Source organism: Nothobranchius furzeri, chromosome 15 (genome assembly GCF_043380555.1).
Source record: "Nothobranchius furzeri strain GRZ-AD chromosome 15, NfurGRZ-RIMD1, whole genome shotgun sequence".
Classification (NCBI taxonomy): Eukaryota; Metazoa; Chordata; class Actinopteri; order Cyprinodontiformes; family Nothobranchiidae; genus Nothobranchius; species Nothobranchius furzeri.
The window spans coordinates 33,645,205-33,667,411 of NC_091755.1; the positions used below are offsets into that span (position 1 = coordinate 33,645,205).

At 41.3% G+C, this 22,207-nt stretch overlaps 1 protein-coding gene across 1 annotated transcript in view; it reads right to left on the reverse strand.

Moving 5' to 3' along the window:
* Positions 1-19,482, reverse strand: part of prkar2aa (protein kinase, cAMP-dependent, regulatory, type II, alpha A) — a 64,239-nt gene extending 44,757 nt beyond the window's left edge. Inside the window, exons 1-2 of the mRNA XM_015967408.3 lie at positions 19,261-19,482; positions 18,189-18,472 (exon numbers count right to left, since the gene is read on the reverse strand). Coding sequence (XP_015822894.1) covers positions 18,189-18,435 — 247 coding nt within the window. The 5' untranslated portion in view covers positions 18,436-18,472; positions 19,261-19,482. The remainder of the gene's footprint in view (positions 1-18,188; positions 18,473-19,260) is intronic.
* Between the last annotated feature and the right edge of the window lie 2,725 nt (positions 19,483-22,207).

Consider the following 22,207-nt stretch of genomic DNA (forward strand, 5'->3'; position numbering starts at 1 on the left):
AAAATAAATCACTGAAATATGTGCACTGAAAATAGGCACGCTAAAATTCAAGAACTGCATCTTTTGTTCAAACACACAGACCTCATGTAGGGAGTTAAATGTAAACTCAGAATGTTACCTTTACAATACACGAGTCTCATAGCCCCGTAAAAAGGACATCTTTAATTTCTGAAGAAGATAAATGTGAGTGTACAACAGTACCTGCTGTTCCCAAACAGAAACGCTCTGATGTGAAGAGCAATTCAAAACAAATTGCAGATTCATACAAAGCATTTTCTCTAATACACCATTAAACCAAAGCAGAGACAAACAGCATTTGAGAAATCAACACTGTACACCCAGTGCTAGACACACATTGAATGCTGCTTTTCTTAAAAGCCCTGACGTTGCTGTTAGACATGCAAATAAATTCCATGTTAATGTCATTAAATGTCAGACAGGCATAAAAAAGGTTATGGGGGAAAAAAGAATACCATTAGTGCACACTGAGCAATGATCGTCGAGGCAAAACTAAAAAATATTCCCATTGTGTTTGGTAATTAATGCATTTCATTTGATATAATTCTGTTCTTTGGTCATTTGTTGATCACTATGGAACCATGCTAGCCTAGTGAACTAGACCAATTTCTTGCTTTGCAAAGTTTGGTCTAGGAATGCTCCACTGGAACCTCTGAAGTCCCTAGCAGCATTCTGGCCAATCACAGATCTCTAGAGGGGTTTAAAACACAGAGAGCTGTGATTGGTCCATAACGGTGGGCCAATCATAGCGCTCTATCTGCTTTGTAAGCCAATCAGGGCTCTCTGATGAGCGGGAAGAAGCAACATAGTCTCAACATATCAGTGATCTGATTGTTCCATACGCTCCTAACCGAGCACTTCGCTCTCAGACTGCAGGTCTACTGGTGGTTCCCAGAATATCTAAAATTAGGATGGGAGGCAGATATTTTAGTTATCAGGCTCCTCTCCTGTGGAACCAGCTCCCAGCCTTAGTCCGAGAGGCAGACACTTTGTCTACTTTTAAGAATAGGCTTAAAACATTTTTATTTGATAGGGCCTATGGTTAAAATCTGATGTTAGCCTAAATCTGGACAAGTGGGGGAGTAGAGGGAGGTGGAGTGTACAGTCGGTAAAGACGGCTCTCCCTTGCCCTGCCTCCAACATGCCTACATCTAAATAGGATAGATTATCCTGAGTTATCTCTGTAGTTATGCTGCCATAGGCTTAGACTGCTGGAGGATACACTGACCACTTCTCACACTCTACTGCTTTCTTCTACTATCTGCTCTTTAACTGTATTACTTTCTGCAATTTCAGCTGGTAACTTTATTTTTTCTCTAAGTGTTTTTCTCCCCAGAAGAAGCTACAACGATGTTCTGCTGAGCTGTGGTGGCCTCATGGAGGGGGCCATCGTCTAGCACACTGCTGCTAACCACTTAAACATTCTCCCTCTCCTGATAACTTTTTGCTTTCCTTGACGTTGGATGTGCTACTACTAGTTTATCCGTTTAATTATAGATCCACTAGGATAAATACAATAAAGGTTATCTTTCACCAAATAGAATATTTACTAAGAAATCACAATAGAACTATAGACACATTACTTTGTCGTGTGCGTGTGCGTGTGTGTGTGTGTGTGTGTGTGTGTGTGTGTGTGTGAGTGTGTGTGTGTGTGTGTGTGCTCTGTCTTCTCAATCCCCAGTGAGTCGTGGAGGATGGCTGCTTATACTGAGCCAGGATTCTCTGGAGGTTTCTTCCTGTTAAAAGGGAGTTTTCCTCTCCACTGTCGCTTTATGCTTGCTTAGTATGAGGATTGCTGTAAAGTCACTGACACTAGTCAGTGACTTGATGCAATTTGCTGGGTTCCTTATATAGGAAACATTATTTCTGATTGGCTTAATGAACTGACCTGAATTGGAATGTTTATTATGTGAAGCGCCTTGAGACGACTCTTGTCGTGATTTGGCGCTATATAAATAAACTTGAATTGAACATAGTGAGACAAGATGGTGACAACTCATTTGAAACGGCTTTTACATTAATTTTGGACTATTTGAACTTGAGCTTTATTACAATCAGGAGTAGATGGATGTATTTAAGTTCTTTTTATAGAAAAAAGGATATATTTTTGCCTTCTTCAACAGCGGACCATCTCGTTTACCAACATCCGTTGCGGTGAGTACGTCATGTTGTTCATTGTCCACTAGCATGCAGAGATTGTTTGAAAGACAACAGTAGAACCCTCCCCATGACCGAGAGCCGTCAATGGAGTGTTGCCAGACTAAATAATATATTTATTTATTCTGGCTTGCCAGGCTAGAACCATGCACTAATTTATCACTAGTTTTGCAATAGCTCAAAAAATAACCAAATAAGACTCCCAATATTGTATATAAATCCAATATATCACCACCGATTCAGTTCTGATGTTTTAGAAGAATAATTTGTGTTGATGTCTGGGAAAGCACATCAATTTCAAACTGAAGCAGTAAAGGAAATCCACACACACACACACACACACACACACACACACACACACACACACACACACACACACACACACACACACACACACACACACACCTACCTCCTACACCCCCCCCCCCCCCCCCATTTCTGTACCGAACATGGCTTTGGGACAGGGAATGAGGAAGTACCAAAGTTCAGATGATGTCCATCAGTAAATATAAGCAAACCACGAAGGACCACAGCCTGCTTCGGCCATGCTCTTAGTAGGTTCCTAATGACAAAGGGAAACTTGCAGCTGTGTTTGTGGATACGGAGACATAATGTTTTACACAAAAGTCAAACCCAGACGGCTGCTAACACTGGATTTGTGATACTTATTTTTCAAATGATTTAAAAGAATTTTTTAATGACGTAAAATGTGGCTTGAGAAGCTACACCTCAATACCAACAAATGATGCTTTTTTATAGGATTTTTTTTACACGAAAACAAAAGAAATCTAAAAATTATTACATACAAATATGTTAACAAGAGAGGATGTTCACAACTTAAAAAAGTACGAGGAGTAAACTCTCAACAGAAATGTAATCGGGTGAGGCGGTAGAGATGCTCCAAGATTCAAAAAGAAGGAAGTGAAATAACAGCAACCAGAGGCCAGAACATTATCTCCCTAAACAATGTCAAATAAATTAAGACAAACATTACTGCTGAAGGCCGATCGACAGGTAGAACAAAGGTGTACTAGAAAGAACAAAAGATTGCAACACACGCACACACACAGACCAAATTGTAGGCAAAGATTACTCGCTATAGAAGGAAATTTGAATGTTCAATAGGCAGGGACCTGACACACTTCAAAAATTACAACCATGTTTGTAAATTTTAAAACATTTCATTGAAAAACCCAAACTAGTTTATTTTCAATTGCAAATAAATAATTAAATAAAACTTTAATAGTTATGTAAAAAGTGCATTACACTCATCTGTGGCAGTGCAGGGATATGATTTTTGTTTAAATGCACCTTGATATGTACATAAAAGATTCTGAATCAGATTTCAATTCAAAATGATCTTTATTAACCATTGTCACAGTGTTGATGAACACAAAAAGGTGGAGTTGCAGCACCCAATGGAACACAGTGAGCACAAGTTCTGCCTGTTTTCTGCCCACATAATGAACAGGACAGATATGGATGAGTGAGACAGGTGTTGCGTCAAAAAGTCTCCCTCTAACATGGACGCACATAGCCTGTCACTCGGTGCAACTCTCCAAATTTGTTTACCATTTTGGGCTCATCCTCCTAAACTTGAATGGGATTACAACAACCTTAACAACTCTGCATGTATAAACTAGCCTAGCATATGTGTATTAAGGCACACTGTAAACGGACTGTAAAGGCGTTGGACCAAGGTTGAAACTCGCTTTACACTGGGAATGCCGGCCAGAGCATCACTTAAAGCCCCTCGAGTCACAATTGTAGTTGTGCACCTGGCTTCTTTATTATAGCCCATAGGTTAGGACAAGTAAATCAGGATAGCAGCTGATAGACATGATAGCTCATGGGTGTGGTTTTCCTGCAGAATGACAAATATGACGTATGTATAACTTAACCTTATTAAACAATTAACACACATGAGAATATTAACCTTCCGCTACCACATCATCAGTTTACAACCATACTAAACAGTCAGGTGTCACTAAATAATCATCATCTGCTCACATAAAGCCACTATATTAAGCTTTGTCAAGTTACCCTCGACATCGTCAGTCAACTTCCGGTCTGTAAACAAAGGGTGCTTTTATTTTCCCGACTGACATGGGTACTTCCGGTGGCGGGTTAGCTTAGCTCAGATACTCTGAACCAACTCCCGTTCCCACACCGTAACACTGTCGTACTTCTCTACATTCCCGTATACTCATACAAAGCACATTCATGCCTCCTCGTACGACCAAGACGCCAGCAGACCAGCGCCGATCGGTTCCGAGGGAAGGTAAATCAACAGTGTTTTCACAGGGACAGGAAATGCATAATAATTAACCAGATAGCCATAATCAATCCAACATTGCACTTACTGTTCATCCACACACACACACTTGACCATGCCCCGGTGCTATCCCCCAGGCAGCGACATACCGCAGAGAGGAAACCGGGGACACAACCTAGAGCTACGTAAACCTCGAGAGATATGAACCTAAAACCATTTTATCTCCATCTCTAGCCGGACTTCCGGAGCAAACTTCGGGCCAACTACAAAATAAAGGTCGTCGTTGTCGTCTTCCTCCGCTTATCCGGGTCCGGGTCGCGGGGGCAGCATCCCAACTAGGGAGCTCCAGGCCGTCCTCTCCCCGGCCTTGTCCACCAGCTCCTCCGGCAGGACCCCAAGGCGTTCCCGGACCAGATTGGAGATGTAACCTCTCCAACGTGTCTTGGGTCGACCCGGGGGCCTTCTGCCGGCAGGACATACCCGAAACACCTCCCCGGGGAGGCGTCCAGGAGGCATCCTGACCAGATGCCCAAACCACCTCAACTGGCTCCTTTCGATCCGGAGGAGCAGCGGTTCTACTCCGAGTCCCTCCCGAATGTCCGAGCTCCTCACCCTATCTCTAAGGCTGAGCCCGGCCACCCTACGGAGGAAACTCATTTCGGCCGCTTGTATCCGCGATCTCGTTCTTTCGGTCATTACCCAAAGCTCATGACCATAGGTGAGGATTGGGACGTAGATCGACTGGTAAATCGAGAGCCTGGCTTTCTGGCTCAGCTCCCTCTTCCCCACGACAGATCGGCTCAGCGTCCGCATCACTGCAGACGCCGAACCAATCCGCCTGTCGATCTCCCGATCCCTCCTACCCTCACTCGTGAACAAGACCCCGAGATACTTAAACTCCTCCACTTGAGGTAGGACCTCTCCCCCGACCCGGAGGTGGCAAGCCACCCTTTTCCGGTCGAGAACCATGGTCTCAGATTTGGAGGTGCTGATCCTCATCCCAGCCGCTTCACATTCGGCCGCGAACCTACCCAGCAAGAGCTGAAGGTCAGAGCTGGATGAAGCTAGGAGGACCACATCATCCGCAAAAAGCAGAGATGAGATTCTCCTGCCACCAAACTCGACACACTCCACTCCACGGCTGCGTCTAGAAATTCTGTCCATAAAAGTGATGAACAGAACCGGTGACAAAGGGCAGCCCTGGCGGAGTCCAACCCTCACTGGGAACAGGTCCGACTTACTACCGGCTATGCGGACCAAACTCACGCTCCTCTGGTAAAGGGACTGAATGGCCCTTAACAGAAAGCCACCCACCCCATACTCCTGGAGCGTCCCCCACAGGGTGCCCCTGGGGACACGGTCATAAGCCTTCTCCAAATCCACAAAGCACATGTGGATTGGTTGGGCAAACTCCCATGCCCCCTCCATCACCCTTGCAAGGGTATAGAGCTGGTCCACAGTTCCACGGCCAGGACGAAAACCACATTGCTCCTCCTCTATCTGAGATTCAACTATCGATCGGACCCTCCTCTCCAGTACCTTGGAGTAGACCTTTCCAGGGAGGCTGAGGAGTGTGATCCCCCTATAGTTGGAACACACCCTCAGGTCACCCTTCTTAAAGATGGGGACCACCACCCCGGTCTGCCACTCCCTAGGAACTGCCCCCGATGACCACGCAATGTTGTAGAGACGTGTCAGCCATGACAGCCCTACAACATCCATAGCCTTGAGATACCCAGGACGAACCTCATCCGCCCCCGGGGCTCCGCCGCTGTGTAGTTGTTTGACTACCTCAGCAACTTCTGCCCCCCGAGATCGGACAGTCCATCCCCAGGCCTCCCAGCTCTGGTTCCTCCTCGGAATGCGCATTGGTGGGATTGAGGAGCTCCTCAAAGTATTCCTTCCACCGTCCGACTATAGCCTCAGTTGACGTCAGCAGCTCCCCATCCCCACTGTAAACAGTGTGAGCGAGTTGCTGCCTTCCTCTCCTGAGGCGCCGGACAGTTTGCCAGAACCTCTTTGGAGCCGATCGATAGTCTTTCTCCATGGCCTCACCAAACTCCTCCCACGCCCGAGATTTTGCCTCGGCAACTGCCACTGCTGCACCCCGCTTGGCTATCCGGTACCTGTCTGCTGCCTCCGGAGACCCACAGACCAGCCACGCCCTGTAGGCCTCCTTCTTCAGCCTGACGGCTCCCCGAACCTCTGGTGTCCACCAGCGGGTACGGGGGTTGCCACCACGACTGGCACCGGCCACCTTACGACCACAGCTAGCAACAGCCGCCTCGACAATCGCAGAGTGGAACAAGGCCCACTCGGACTCAATGTCCCCCACTGCTCTCGGGACGTGGTCAAAGCTCTGCCGGAGGTGGGAGTTGAAGACCGTCTTGACAGGTTCTTCTGCCAGGCGTTCCCAGCAGACCCTCACTATGCGTTTGGGTCTGCCAGGTCTACGCGGCATGTTCCCTTGCCATCTGATCCAACTCACCACCAGGTGGTGATCAGTTGACAGCTCCGCCCCTCTCTTCACTCGGGTGTCCAAAACATACGGCCGCAGGTCAGATGATACGACTACAAAATCTATCATCGACCTGTGACCTAGGCTGCCCTGGTACCAAGTGTACCGGTGGGCATCCTTATGTTCGAACATGGTGTTCGTTATGGCCAAACTGCGGCTTGCACAGAAGTCCAATAACAAGACACCGCTCGAGTTCAGATTAGGTGGGCCGTTCCTCCCAATCACACCCCTCCAGGTCAAGCTGTCATTGCCCACGTGAGCATTGAAGTCCCCCAGCAGGACAATGGAGTCCCCTGATGGAGCACTATCTAGCACTCGTCCCAGGGACTCCAAAAAGGGTGGGTACTCTGAACTGATATTTGGCCCATAAGCACAAACAACAGTCAGGACCCGTTCCCCGACCCGAAGGCGCAAGGAAGCTACCCTGTTGTCCCCCGGGGTAAACCCCAACACACAGGCAGAGAGTCTCGGGGCTAACAAAAAGCCAACCCCAGCCCTCCGCCTCTCACCCGGAGCAACTCCAGCAAAGTAGAGTGTCCAACCCCTCTCCAGGTCTCAGGTTCCAGAGCGAATGCAATGTGTCGAGGTGAGTCCGACTATATCTAGCCGGTACCGCTCAACCTCTGCCACAAGCTCCAGCTCCTTCCCCGCCAGCGAGGTGACGTTCCATGTCCCAAAAACTAGTTTTCTTGTCCGGGGATTGGACCGCCAAGGCTCCCGCCTTGGTCTGCCACCCGATTCGCATTGCACCGGACCCTTCATGTTCCTCCTGCGGGTGGTGGGTCCACAGTTGGACGAGCCCATGTATCCGGTTCGGGCTGGGCCCGGCCGGGCCCCATGGGCGAAAGCCCGGCCACCAGGCGCTCGCTCACGGGCCCCAACCCCAGGCCTGGCTCCAGGGTGGGACCCCGGTAACCCTCCGGGCCGGGTACTCCGACTCTTCGTTTTAACCGCCATGAAAGATCCTTCGAACCGTTCTTTGTCTCACCCTTCACCTAATACCAATTTGTCATGGGAGACCCTACCAGAGGCACTAAGTGCCCCAGACAACATAGCTCCTAGGATCATTAGGGCACTCAAACTCCTCCACCACGATAAGGTGACGGTTCAAGGAGGAGCAAAATAAAGGTAACAAAGGGAATTTGTTCCCATAACACAAGACTCTGAGGGCTTTTCTACAATATGTTTGGAACGTAGTTGTGCTGTAATGAATGTAATGTGTTTAATTAAATGAAAACAACTAATTATGGCTCATTTGACTCGTTTGACACGTTTCCCCGAGCTTTCTATGATCCATCCATCCATCAACCAGTTATCCATCCATCCATCCATCCATCCATCTTTCTTTTTGCCATCAGATATCAGTATCTTTGTGGGAAGGTTTTGGACTCTTGAAGTTTTATTTCTGAGTATGGATATAATTCACAATATTAAAAATTACATGAAGCATTTTCATACGACACAAATAGCTTTTTAACTGAAAAGTCTTTGGAATTAAATGCTTTTTTTGGCAATAAAACTTAAAATTGATAAGTAGTCCCACAGAGGAGACGTGAAGAAGGGAAAGATGCTTTGAAACACATTTGATAATCGCACCACTGCCCTCTGAGTAAAAAATCTAATAATGAGGAGCCTAAAGAGTCTAATCTAAACACAGCTGTGCTGAATCTTCACATCTACGGGTATTTTAAAGGTTTGATAACAGACAGAATTATTTGCTGCTACACAGCTCTCACCTATGATTAGGCAACAACCACAGCAGAATATTACGTTAACCCCGTTTGTGTTTTCTGTGTTTGTTAGGTAAGCCTCATCCTTAACTCACAAACACTAGCTAATTAGGGCTGCCACAAACGATTATTTTAATAATTGACTAATTGTATAACTATTACCATTAGTTAGTTTTTAAAGGCACAGAGCAAATTATTGCAGTCTTTAAAAATTTAAGGGTATGCTAAAATTGGAGCCCAACATTATTTAAAGCTGCTGGATATAGAAATCAAAAGCCCTGAATTATATCTGACATGAGTTAAAAACTAAAGCTAGTTAGTTAAGGGCCCTAGGCATTTTGCTGCTACACTTATTTGTCCCTCAGTTAGGGAACACTCGGGCTCAAAGGGTTAATTTACTTTGACATAATAAATACACCATCAGAAAAAAATTTTAAATTCAGAAATTCTGGTTTTGAATCTTCCTCCAGTAAACCGCTGTGCAGAAAACAAACAGCCGATAAAAATAAATGGAACACATTAATGTGTATGCATTTAATACATGGTATGCATTTACCATTTTGAACTTTTAAAGTGAGGAAAAGGCCAGCCAGAGCCAGACTGAGTGTTTTAAATGATCTGAGGGCTTTCCACTTAGTGCCGTCAGTCTGCGAGTCTGACCGGTGTCTAAGCTGGGCGGCATTAGCTCTGCCCTCTGGCTAAAAGCCCACTGGACACACCGATAAGTACTAATCAGGTCACGTGTTGTTCAGCATTACACAGAGACCAGCTGCATGCATACTAACACAGGCAGATATACGGTTGTACAAACACGAACAACAATTTGAGCACGTGTGTACTCTATCTACATTTTTAATCACTTACACAACTGCGTACGTGCTCAGAAAGTCCCTTAAGGACAATGAATACAGAAACCTAAGGTCTACTCACAGCTCTGCTGATCGGTCATTACTTATTAAAAACAAATGTCACAAAGCATGACTGAGCAAAAAATCTAATTTTTTTAACAAAGATTAAATTACAGAAGAAATCTGTGCAAAGTTCAAAGCTCATTCTGCGTTCGTCAGTATTTTTATGATTGTGATAAGCCAGCCGCTGTTCTTCTGATGCTGATAGCGATAAAACACAATTGAAAAGTCAAAGATCAAAGCAGAAAATTTAAAAGGAAAATATTTTTACATGAGACTAGAAATCCACAATGACGTTAATACGGAACTCCAATAGCGTACAGAAATGGTGCCTCTTTGCATACAAATCAGTGTTTTCTTTATTGTATGGCACAAAAATACCATGTAAGGGATGTAAAAACTATTGATACAATAAAATATCGCAATTTTTTGTGTTACGGTACTAAATAAATATTGTAAAGAAGCATCAATTATTTAGAATTTACATGCAACATTTTACTGCATCTCTTATGTGGTGCAATTCAAACTCTGACTGCTAGGTGGCAGCAATGTTTACCACCTCATTTCTGCCGGAACAACGAAGTCTCGCAATTTCTCGCAGTTCTCTAATTTAATTAAGTCTTGAAACTTGCAAATAGCATTGGTTTTAGCATCCTATCACCTCCTCTGTATTTTCATATTTATTGTATCGTCAAAATCTTGCCAATATGCACTGTAAGTCGTGGTATAGTTATACAAACTTTAGCATTTAGAATTTAGATTATTGGTGTTGGGAGTTTTTTTTCCTCTCTACAACATTTCAGACTTGTGGGTCGTCTGTGATAATGGATTTACAAAATTTATTGAGCTAATTTGTGCTAGCAATACGAGGAATTGCATGTTATACTGTAAAAGTTGTTTAAATAAGAACTCAGACATGCTGCTTAGAAATGTGTCATGCTTTCATTAATAAAACAAATTACTAATAAGATAATACGCATCCCCTTATAAAGCCAGATGCCAAAAAGATACAAACCACAGCACAAACAAGACAGGGGGAGAAAATAAAAATAAAATTAAAAAGCATAAATGTCATCATGGTATTCAAACAACCCATAAAGAATGCAAACATTTAACACTACATTAAAACTAAGTATGAATATAGTTTTAATGGGAAAAGCCTGTTAGCAATATTTTTATAATAGAAAAATGTCACTTTATTCATGCATTTCCAAGCATTAACAGCTTGCTGCAGTATTTGTTACACATGCATATCTTCAGCAATGGAAGCATGAACCACTACATTCATATCCAGCTGAATTCAAAAGGGCTTTTATTTTAATACCACGCATAAAATCTTAAGTGTGCAGTAAAATCTTAACGACTCCTAATCTAATAGACACTTGTGTGGATACAAGTGTACCATTCTAAATCGGACAGATTAATTTAGAAGTCATACTAGTAACATGAGAATAAGAAATTCAATTCTCTGAGAGGACCGACCTGCCAAGAAAATTTCAACCTTTAAGCAATAAGCATTCTTGTTCAATGACTTGTAAATTTGTTATATTCACAGAAAATTACTTTTGTAACTCAGCTGAAAATCAATGATCAGTAAGAGAAGATCTGCAATTCTAAATAAACACCAACCATCTGGGAAAAGTTTTTTATTCTCACACATACTGATGTGCAAAACTCTCAATAACATAAAAATATCCTGTTGGAAACCTGTTTTGTTCAAAAGAAATACAAATGACGCTTAAAATCGCCTGTATCCAGATTGGCTGGCATCTAGGTGCAAATTTTCATCCTTCTCTGCAAAGAGTTAGCGTAGCAGTTTTCAGATAACTAAGAACCCCTGCTCCGTTACTCACATTTTTTCCATCCAGCCAATGCTTTATCCAAGCTGTCTAAAAAAAACATTTAATTCATTTTCATTTTCCTTGGTCCTTACTGTCCATCTAGCCATCTCATTATAAATAGCCTCGGTCTTGGGAATCACACAAGTGTCTATTCATCATTCTGTTTCTTTCAACAAGAGCAACACTACACAGGCCACCTCAACGAGAAAACCCACTATTTATTAAAAACATGCCACCAGTGTTAGTTCAGCATATTATTCTTTAAACAGCATACCTTTATAAACTGGTTTAAGCTTGCAACATTAATTTTTAATTTACCCAGATAAAACTACGCTTAAGTGATCTACTTCTAATCATAAAGTATGCCTACAATGAGCAAATATTAACTTCAACCTGTCACAATACCACTGTTTAAAAGGGTCCTGGAATTCAAAACCATTTATCTTGTCGTTGTTGTTGAATATAGGCACTTTGGGGTGACTGATGTACCAAAAAGTTTATGCCGTCTCTGTCCCACTTATCTATGTAAATCACAACATGCCCTATAGGTTACCAATTGTACGTTTCTTTGGATAAAAATGTCTGCCAAATAGATAAACATAAATCAGTTATGTTGTAATGGTTGTGGATAAATGGTTCAGTCTTAGAAAAGCTGATAGAACACATCTTAAGCTTTGACACAACCCCTTAGATTTGCATGTCCCAATCCATTTTAACATCAGCAAAACACACGTGGACAAAATTGTTGGTGCCCTTCGGTCAATTAAAGAAAAACCCACAACGGTCACAAAAATTACTTGAATCTCAAAGTAATAATGAATACAAATTCTATTAAATTTAACCAATGAAAGTCAGACATTGCTTTTCATCCATGCTTCAATGGAATTATTTAGAAAAATAAACTCTTGAAACAGGCTTGGACAAAAATGATGGTACATGTCAAATCAAGGTGTGCCAACTAATTAACATCACAGGTGTCTACAATCTTGAAATCAGTCAGTTGGTCTATATGTAGTGCTCCAGGTAGTCACTGTGTTGTTTGGTGACAGTGTGTACCACACAACATGGACCAGATAAAAAGAAGGAAAGAGTTGTCTCAGGAGATTAAAAAGAACATTATAGACAAGCAGGTTAAAGGTAAAGACTATAAGACCATCTCCAAGCAGCTAGATGTTCCTGTGACTATAGTTCAACATATTTTTTTAAGATCCATGGGACTGTAGCCAACCTCCCTGGACGTGGCCACATGAGGAAAGCCGATGACAAATCAAAGAGATAGACAATTTGAATGGTAACAAAAAAGCCCAGAAAAGCTTTTAAATAGATTCAAGGTGAACTTCAAGCTCAAGGAATATCAGTGTCAGATCGCACTATCCATCATAGTTTGAGCCAAAATTAACAACATAAGAGAACACCAAGGAGGAAACTGTTGTTGAAAACAAATCATAAAAAAATAAACTGGAATATGCCAACCCAGCTTTATGTTCACAGGCAAACAAATGGAGCCTATCAAGAAAAGAACACTATCCCTACTGTGAAACAAGGAGGAGGCTGTGTTATGTTCTGGGACTGCTTTGCGTGCATCTGGCACAGGGTGTCTTGAATCTGTTCCGTGAGGACTCGGCCTTTGGGTGACCGAGGAAAGCCTGGCAGCCTGCTAGACTTATAAAGCATTGGAGGAAGCCGTGTCATGGGTCTTGCAATTGGACAGTGACCCAAACCACACAGCTAAAAACACCCAAAAATGCTAAGAGGAAAACACTGGACTATTCTAAGTGGCCCTCTATAAGCCCTGACCTCAATCCTATTGAGAATCTTTGGAAGGAGCTGAAACACGCCGTCTGGAAATGCCTTCCTTCAAACCTGTGGGCCAAAATACCTGCTGAGAGCTGCATTTATAGGAATAGGTTGATTGCAGTTATTGCCTCAAAAGGTTGTGAAATAAAATATTAAGTTAAGGGTACCATCGTTTTTGTCCAGGCCTGTTCCATTAGTTTATTTCTTTAAATAATTATATTTAAGCATGATTGAACAGTAATGCTTGACTATCATTTATTAAATTTCATCAAATTTTTATCTATTACTTTTGTCAGATTCAAGATATTTCTGTGACCATTATGGGTTTTTCTTTCATTGCCCAAAGGGTACCAACAATTTTGTCTACATCTATACATAAATGTTAGTGGCAGTAATGCTTAACACAGTGTTCTAAAATAAAATGTTTTATTTTATTTTAATTACCTTAAAAGACTCAAAGTCTCTTTTTACACTTTATATTTATTTAATCAGGATCGTTGTCAAGTCGACGCCAGAAACAATGAAACACAACTTGAATATCAGATGAACAACAAGGCTTTATTCAACCGGCATTCATACAAGTTATCAATCATGAACGAAACATTTCTCTTACCGTTGCTTATGGGTGGAGAGCTGAACACCCCAGTTAGAAAACGTAATCCATGAACCTCGTCAAATAGAATCCTTCAAACAGCTCTATCCGCTCTGAGCTCTGCTCTGCTCCTTATACATTCCCTGATGTGCGTGCAAAGCTGCACACCTCCACCAGGATTACCTTGATTACATCCTCATGATCACATTATGTTCGGCTCTCCTTGATTACATCCTCATGATAAGTGTGATTGACAAACAGTAGTGATCAATAACTTGTATAAAGCAATTATACAACAGATGACAAGTTCATTTTTATTACACACAGAATGCTAGCCTGAGTTATATTGGGAATATTCTGACTTTAAATGAATGCCAGATGGATACAAGGCTGGTCTAATGAGTTGTTAATGTAGGTACAAAAGGTTCTAGCTTTAGGTAATCATAGAGCCATCGGGATAAACTGGCCAATCAGAATGCAGATCATTTAATATTCTTCTCTGTGTCTTGTGTAGGGCTTTACTATGGGTTGTATTTGGGCATTGATCAAAGCTCCTGTGTCATTTTGAGACCCAACAAATGGGCCATTCCCATCTGTACCGGGTCGGCCCGGGCCGGGTAGCCCCAGTCGGCCCCAGCCTGGCCCGGTTGATTCCACACATCCTTGTCTTAAGCCCATGTGGGCTGATTCTACCCACCAATCAGAGGCTTGCTCTAATGGAAGGTGTGAATTTGCTGTCAGCAGTGGGCGTGTTGGCCCTGGTCGGCCTGAAGCAGTACCCCTCGGGAAGAGGGCCGAGAATGAGCCTTGGTTGGCCCGGGAAAATTCCAGGCCACCCAGATATGTAAACAACCTACGCTACCCGGCCCGGGCCGACCCGGTACAGGTGGGAATGGGGCTAAAGTTACAAATGCAACACAAAAGCTCAAGGAATAGCTTCCAGTTGCAGAAACAGTTTTTCTTGGACCCATTTCAAGAAGCAATGTTGTAAAAAAACAAAAAATTGATTTTATATATATATATATATATATATATATATATATATATATATATATATATATATATATAAAACATTTTCTGTGTTTGACAGAAAATATTGAAGTGAATTTCTTATAATGATAAATGACCCACACTTGTATAGCGCCTCTCAGAGTAAGGACCCCAAAACGCTTTACACTACAGTGCATCACTCATCCATTCACACACATTCACACACTGATGGTGATGAGCTACGATGTAGCCACAGCTGCCCTGGAGCGCACTGACAGAGGTGAGGCTGCCGAGCACAGGCGCCACCAGTCCCTCCGACCACCATCAGCAGGTGGTTAGAGTTGTTGCACTTTGGGAATGCTGGAGGTTACACACATGACTTCCATGGTTAAAACTAATTTAACCTTGATTACAAAAAACTAGGGATGCAAATCTTACAACAACTCATGATTCTATTTGATTTGATTCACAATTGATTCTCGACTCCAATGGATTCCCAACACTCTTAGTAACAGAGTGTCAATTCCAGGATTAACGTTTTCTTCTGTAAATTAGAAATCTGCCAGGTGTCTGAATTACTGAGCCATGAATCTGACAGTATGAATGATGCTGACTGAAACAGTACCAGCAGCAAATAAGCTAGGAAATATTTGGAAAATGCCTTCCCAAGTAATGAAACTTGGAACTTATTTGACTAAGAATATTTATAAATAACTATCTCGGTTCAGACGAGAATTGATTTTTTTCCGGAACCTCTACAAAAAATCCTATTTAGAGAGAAGTTCATATTTAAGAGTAAAAAAAACAAACAAGATTTGTTGTGAAGTAGTGGGCCAGCCTGACTATTAAAAACTTTGAGGGTATGAAAGATGAGAACGGATAAAACAATCCTAAAACAATGCTGAGAGGAGTCTAAAGTCAGCTACAAAGAAAGTAACTGAAAAACCAAGCTGTACAAAAAGTGCTTTGATACTAAAGTATTGTTTTATCTTGATCAGAAAATGTTAATTTGATAAAGACCTCAAGAAATTGTTTAACTTGTGACAAAGTGGCATAATGTGTCCTTTTAGAGTAGCTGGGCCTTCACACAGAGGGGAATACTTTTAACATCAGCAGCTCTGCCACATATTAAAGAGTTTGTACTGAAAACAGTTTCTCCTTTCATTAACTGGCTCAGACCAGAGGAGTGGTACTATTGTGGATTTAAGCATCTAAAATTACATAAACAAAGCATGTCCAAAAATCTGACATCACACTAACAGGAAGATCCCGTACTCACCATGAGAATACAAAGCAGCCATCTAGTTCATTTACATATCAGGCGCTAAGCCAGCACTCGCATACAGTGACTTCCTGCAGTGCGGCGTAAAGGTTATGAGCACACGGGTGAATCATCAGAACTGTAAGGAGCCGAATAAAAATGAAACCAAAATGTGTCAGAATTCTTACGTACAAATATATGATCATTTAAAGACAATTTTCACAATAACCATTATTCTTCATCCAAGGGTTTTTACTCAAAATGTGTCAATGGCCCATTTAAAAAAATGCTGTGTATATATATATATATATATATACACACACACACACACACATATATACATATATATAAAGTTAAAGAAGCAGATTCAAACTTCTAGGGGCGCATCATAAAGATCCTCAATGTTCCCACGCTGCATGTGCAAACCTTTTAGCACATGTTTAAAATGATTTCATAGACAGTACAGAAGTAATTTAGACAGTCACAGTTTGTTGTAAAAATGTGTTAATCAATTAGAATTAAGCCAACAATGTCAATACAGAACAGAAAATCCCACAATACTTTATTTTTATTCACTCATTTCATGCGTTATTGTTGTGTATTTTGCAGAAGATTTCTATTCTTAACACCTAAAGGAAACAGCAGTGGTCTGGTAAAAATAAATAAACAGACACATGACTTCTTTCCATATACAGGCCTGTGTTGTTCCCATCAGAAATTAAAATCCCCTGAAAGAAGAGTACAAAAGCCTGTTTGGCTCATTTAATGCCATGGAAGTCATGTGTGTAACCTCCAGCATCCCCAAAGCGCAACAACTCTAAATTTTCATTTTCCTCTTAGATAACATGTAGAAACAACCTCAAATGATTTTTAACTAAGAGACGCACACAGGTATTGCAGCTTTGTGCGATAACCAGGTTGGAATTTGACCTGCTGTGACATAGAGTCAGAACACAGCTACTTCATAGGCTCAGACATTCCCTTCACTAACAAAAACTCGCAGTCCTACACACACATCTGCCAGTAAACACACAGCGGTCTCCGAGTGGAGGTCACAGCTGTTTGACAGCAGCCAAATTCAACTTGTGAGAGAAGTGAAACAAGCAGTGTAATCCTCCATTCACCATAAGCCACCTTGTACAAATCTGCAAAGATGACCAATATTGCTTTCAGCATTCAATTAATTGTCATGGCATACATAAAAGAATCAGACTTAAACTGAAATTTAAGCAGCATCAGGTATTCTAGAGTCCTGTCAGAACAATTAGACACAAAGCAGCTTATATTTCTCTCCACTGTCACTCTGAAACAGCTGAACGTCCTTGTTTACCACGCCTGACAGAAACAACAGCTATCCAATGTCTACAAATGCGTCATACCCACGTCCTTCACTTTTATCGCTGCACGGCTTCAATGCACTTTATAGCTAATGCATATAGCATAATTTAGATGTAAACAACTTGGAATGCCAAAAACATTAGCAGCCCAAGCCTAAATCTGAGTGTTTTTTTAACGTCAGATAAGATGCGATAATGGCATCCAAAATTATTTTGAGGGTATTAACTACTCATTTGATGACTGCAGAATTTTTGCAGATTTCACCCTTTTCAGTTAGACGCCATTCAGACAAAGAAAAACCATGCATGCATATTACTGAGTTTTAACCTAGGTCAAACTTCTCTTAGTAGCACAGAAGGAAGGGGTCAATATGCAAAAGACATGGCTTTAGTGATGCTGTTTGGTCATTTTCAAAACTACACTGAATCAATCTTCTGATTCACTTGAAGCTCAAAGCATGCACAGCTGTTTCTGTGATACCATCAACACGGAGGGTGCTTCAGATACACTTGTAGTAAACTGATTTTTGCATTGCAAGAAATTCTAGAGGTACATTCTGTGAATTAGAGCTGGTTTTCTATTGAAGGGGCTTTTGGACACTAGCTACCAGTGAATACTTTAGTATTATATGTGTTGGATGACTAAACTTCAGCAAACTGCATAAATTTCATAAAACCACCACAAAATTGCATCAAACTTGTTTTGTTGATTTTGAAATCGTAATTTTGAGAACAGAACATCTAAAAACAAAATACCAACTCACGTTCAAAGTCGGAGTCATCATCTTCTTCATCATCTCCGTTGGATTCTGTTTGCATGGGCTCCCCATCAAACATCACCCCTTTTCCTGGCTTACCACCTGTGCTGGACCCATCTTGACTTCTGGAGTCTCGCAAACGGGTGAAGTACTGTACTGCAAAATCCACCAGGTCTGACGGCCTTTGTCGCAACACCTCCACAGTGTAGCCCTGGAGCAGTTCTGTCAATCCCACGGGTATCTCAATACTCATGGTTGTGCGTGTACTGTTGGTAGTTAAATTTATAAATCTGAAAAGATAAAAAGAAAGACAACTTGACAGACTATTCTGGGACAACACCTCACGTGTGTTTGAGTACAGATGTAATTATTGGGTTTATAAATGTTAAGTTAATAAGATGTAATTTTTGTTATTTCATCAATTATGTATATTATGTGATGACAGGTCAGCATAACAAGTGATAAATACCAGGAAAGGAGGCGATTTAAGAATGAATAATCAAAATAGCTTTATAATCCCATTTAAAGCAATGTAATAACGTTTATGAAGTGCTGTCCCTGAGAGACAACTTTATCAAAAGGCTAAAGCGGGGACGCCGAGTTCTCACAGATGCACTCTACAGATAGGAGTTTGTAAAGAAGTGGGAACATGTTTAGTGATGTTGATGAGAGTTTCACTAACATTTATTGCTTTGCAAATGTCGAAAGCTGACTTGCCAACTTGGGTGGGAAGCCGGGTGAAACTAGCTAGCAAACCTAGCTAAGCTAATCCTAACAGCAATGCGCCGGTTCGGGTTACTGATAGGGCCACAGATCAAAGTTGACCAAACATAATGACACGCGTTTGTTAAAAATTAATTACTGTAGCAAACGTGGTCGCGCTGCGACTGAACGGGCGCTTTCTTCATCAGTTCTTGGCTACCATGCTATCACCGTTAGCTTGTGTTGTATGGCGCACGGACAGTATGTGCTAAGCCGCAGCATTAAAATCAGAAAGCTGGCAGGATAAACGATGCTATGTAACACTGCAAGCTATATCAGACAGGTAAGCCGTTTAACAGGCTGCTTTCGTACTTACGTGCAATTACCGCTCCCCGGCTAAACTAGCCAGTCGCCCCCTCGGTGTCTTCCTTGTTCTCTTATTTAGCCTCTTCTTATTAGTCAGTCCCTTTGCCAGTATTGCGTCCTTCCAGAAAAGACGGGTTTTTTGTGTTAGCGTCACCTAGCGTCGCTAACCAGCGCGGGGCTAATACCCTTTGCCAGCCAGGTGTAAAAGGATGCTGGCTAAGTTCAGAGGAAGGGGGGTGTACTCGACTTCGGCGCTGCAGTGAGTCAGTCGTCCACGCAATTGGCGAGGGAGGGACTTATTGTGGCAGTAAAGAAAAAAACTAGCTAGCTAGCTGCAGGCAGGCCAAGTGGCTGACCTGCTAGATAGTTTTCTTTTGGAAACTCCGCTCTGAGCAAGATGCACAAGTCAGCTGCTGCAGCCAAGTGGGCGAAGCGTGCTGTGAGCTCTGCTCGCCGTTTACACCATTGAGCCACACCTCCGAACCAGAAGAACCGTTGGGGGGGAAACAGAACTTTAAACAATGGCAATTACTCGGTGATAGTACTAACAACGCAAAAAGCCAGCTAAATTAGCCGAAAGCAGGTCTACTGTCTCCCAACGAGGTAATCCACACAGCTCTTCATGCACGGATAAACCGCTGGCTCCAGAAAGCATGAGGAGGCGGGGCTTACTCGATAAGCGTAAATCGTTTGACATTGATTGACAACAATTTTGACCAATGAGAGCAAACCTATAGAAAATTATAGCCAATTGGAAGCAGGTGTTCAAGAAGAGGCGTGACTAAAGGCATAACCTTATTTGGACACTACGGAGAGAGCCGTACCTCCTGAAGTGGCATTGAAACCTTCGAGGTCTAAGCAAAAAAATTAAATTCATCTTGCTTTCAACCAGCGATGATTTTTTGAGAAATGCATCTGCTGTATTGATGGGATGTCTTTCAAAAGCCGTCACAGACGACGAAATAACTAAGACAAATAAATAAATAAATAAATAAATAAATAAATAAATGAATAAATAAATAAACACCAGTAAATTCAAATATTTTTCTGCAAGTAAAACATCCTTTTCACAATTGCAGATTAGAAGCAGTTTCATTTTTTAACACAGCGAAAGGTTGTAATCAAACATTCAGATGGTAAAAACGAAAAATAAACAAATCTGATTAGTTCAAAGGTGCTTTACCTTTTGCACGTTCTAATTTTCTTCTGCAAATGATCATTTTTTAAATAATTATTTTCAGCCTTTGTAGGTCATTTCAGATTAAACAAACACTATTTGGCCCTCAACATCAAATACCATGCACCCATTAAATCGAATTTCATCCAAGTAAATTGCTCTGCTTAATTTTTCCTTCTATTTTCCTGCACACAGCGTTACTGCAGGACTCTTATTTCTCACTCTCATCTTTCTACTTTAGATTTCTCCGGTTCCAAAAGTCGTGTGGTCATTTCCATCAGAAGAATGGACCGTACTACATTTTGGGTCACCGAGTTTCACTGAACATTTAACTATTCTGGGACGTTTGTGAAGGACCACCCTAGCTTGTGTTTTATCTCCTTTTTCATTTCTGTCACTGAGGCAAGGCTGTTGCCATGGTCACAAAGAGGCCTTATTTAATTCCTTGAACCGGTTTCTGATTGGCTCAGGCCTTTGTTTTTAACTAACACAGAGGAAAACTAAACCTTCGGGCTCTCCCTGCTGGGAAAACAGAATAAACATGAATCAAATTGTATTTAACATGTTGGGAATTTTTCGTTTATTTAAACATAAAATATAATGATGATGAATGAGTTTTTGCATAAAAACGTCCCTGTGGAGAGTTATTAGAATAAGATGGACTCCATCCGATAGTGACAGATTGATATTCATATTTACAGTGTGAATTCAGATCTTGGGTTTTCTAGAAGTGTTTTCTTTTTGGGAATTGCTTTTGATGTGATTTCAGCCAGTTCCAAAAATGTCTCAGAGAGAGCTGCTGGCCCATATTTTCATGAAAATGGGACAGACAGAAAAACAAGCAAGAAAGGGATAAATAAATATAGCATACCTTCAGAAAATCCCGTTTCACATTTATAGATAGATAAAATAATATGTTCGCAGTGATGTGATCTGTGACATGTCCTCATCAGTGCAAAAAAGACTTACATCGTGTTAGAATGATTAAGGGAAATGCTTAATTTTTGAAAACAAAAACATAACAGTTTTTATTTTTAGTGTCAAACTCCACGCCCAGAACAAATCTACTCTACCGTAACTATATTATAAAGAAAATAAATATAGTCCAATAAAAAATTTGATTTAAATAAAATGCTTTTTTTTGTTGTTAAATGAATGGTTCATTCACATTTTGATTCCATGAGCTCCAAACACATTCACATAAAAAGACTCCTCAGTCAATTTCTTTAATCAATGCTGCCACCTACTGGCCAGTCAATATCTTTTCAGCTGTGGATTAATGGAGCTGTTTGAAAGCTCTGTTATTCACCCCCTTTCTTTTTATTTTACCCGCAAATAAATATTAATCTATCAAATACCAATGTATAATAAAAAGTGCACAATTGTAACTTACAGCTGATACCACATAAAAATTACTCTGTAAAACCTCATTTTACCTTCTAAAACCCACTTACATTGACAGTGGAGTCCATAAAAAGTGGTCAGTTTTTCCATTTGAATGAAGAACTGAGTGACCATTTACATTTTTTTTATTAATTCTGGTGTTTTGTAACTGTTAAGCTTCTAGTTCTCTTGTAATAATAATAATAATAATAGTAATAATAATAATAATAATAATAATAATTATTATTATTATTATTATTATTATTATTATAACAATAATGCTGATGATCCATCCATCCATTTTCAGCCCATTTTACACATCTTTAAAGTGTGTTTGCAAATAAAGATGGGAATAAAAAACAACTTTAAACATGTGGCTTGAAATAATCTGTTTAAA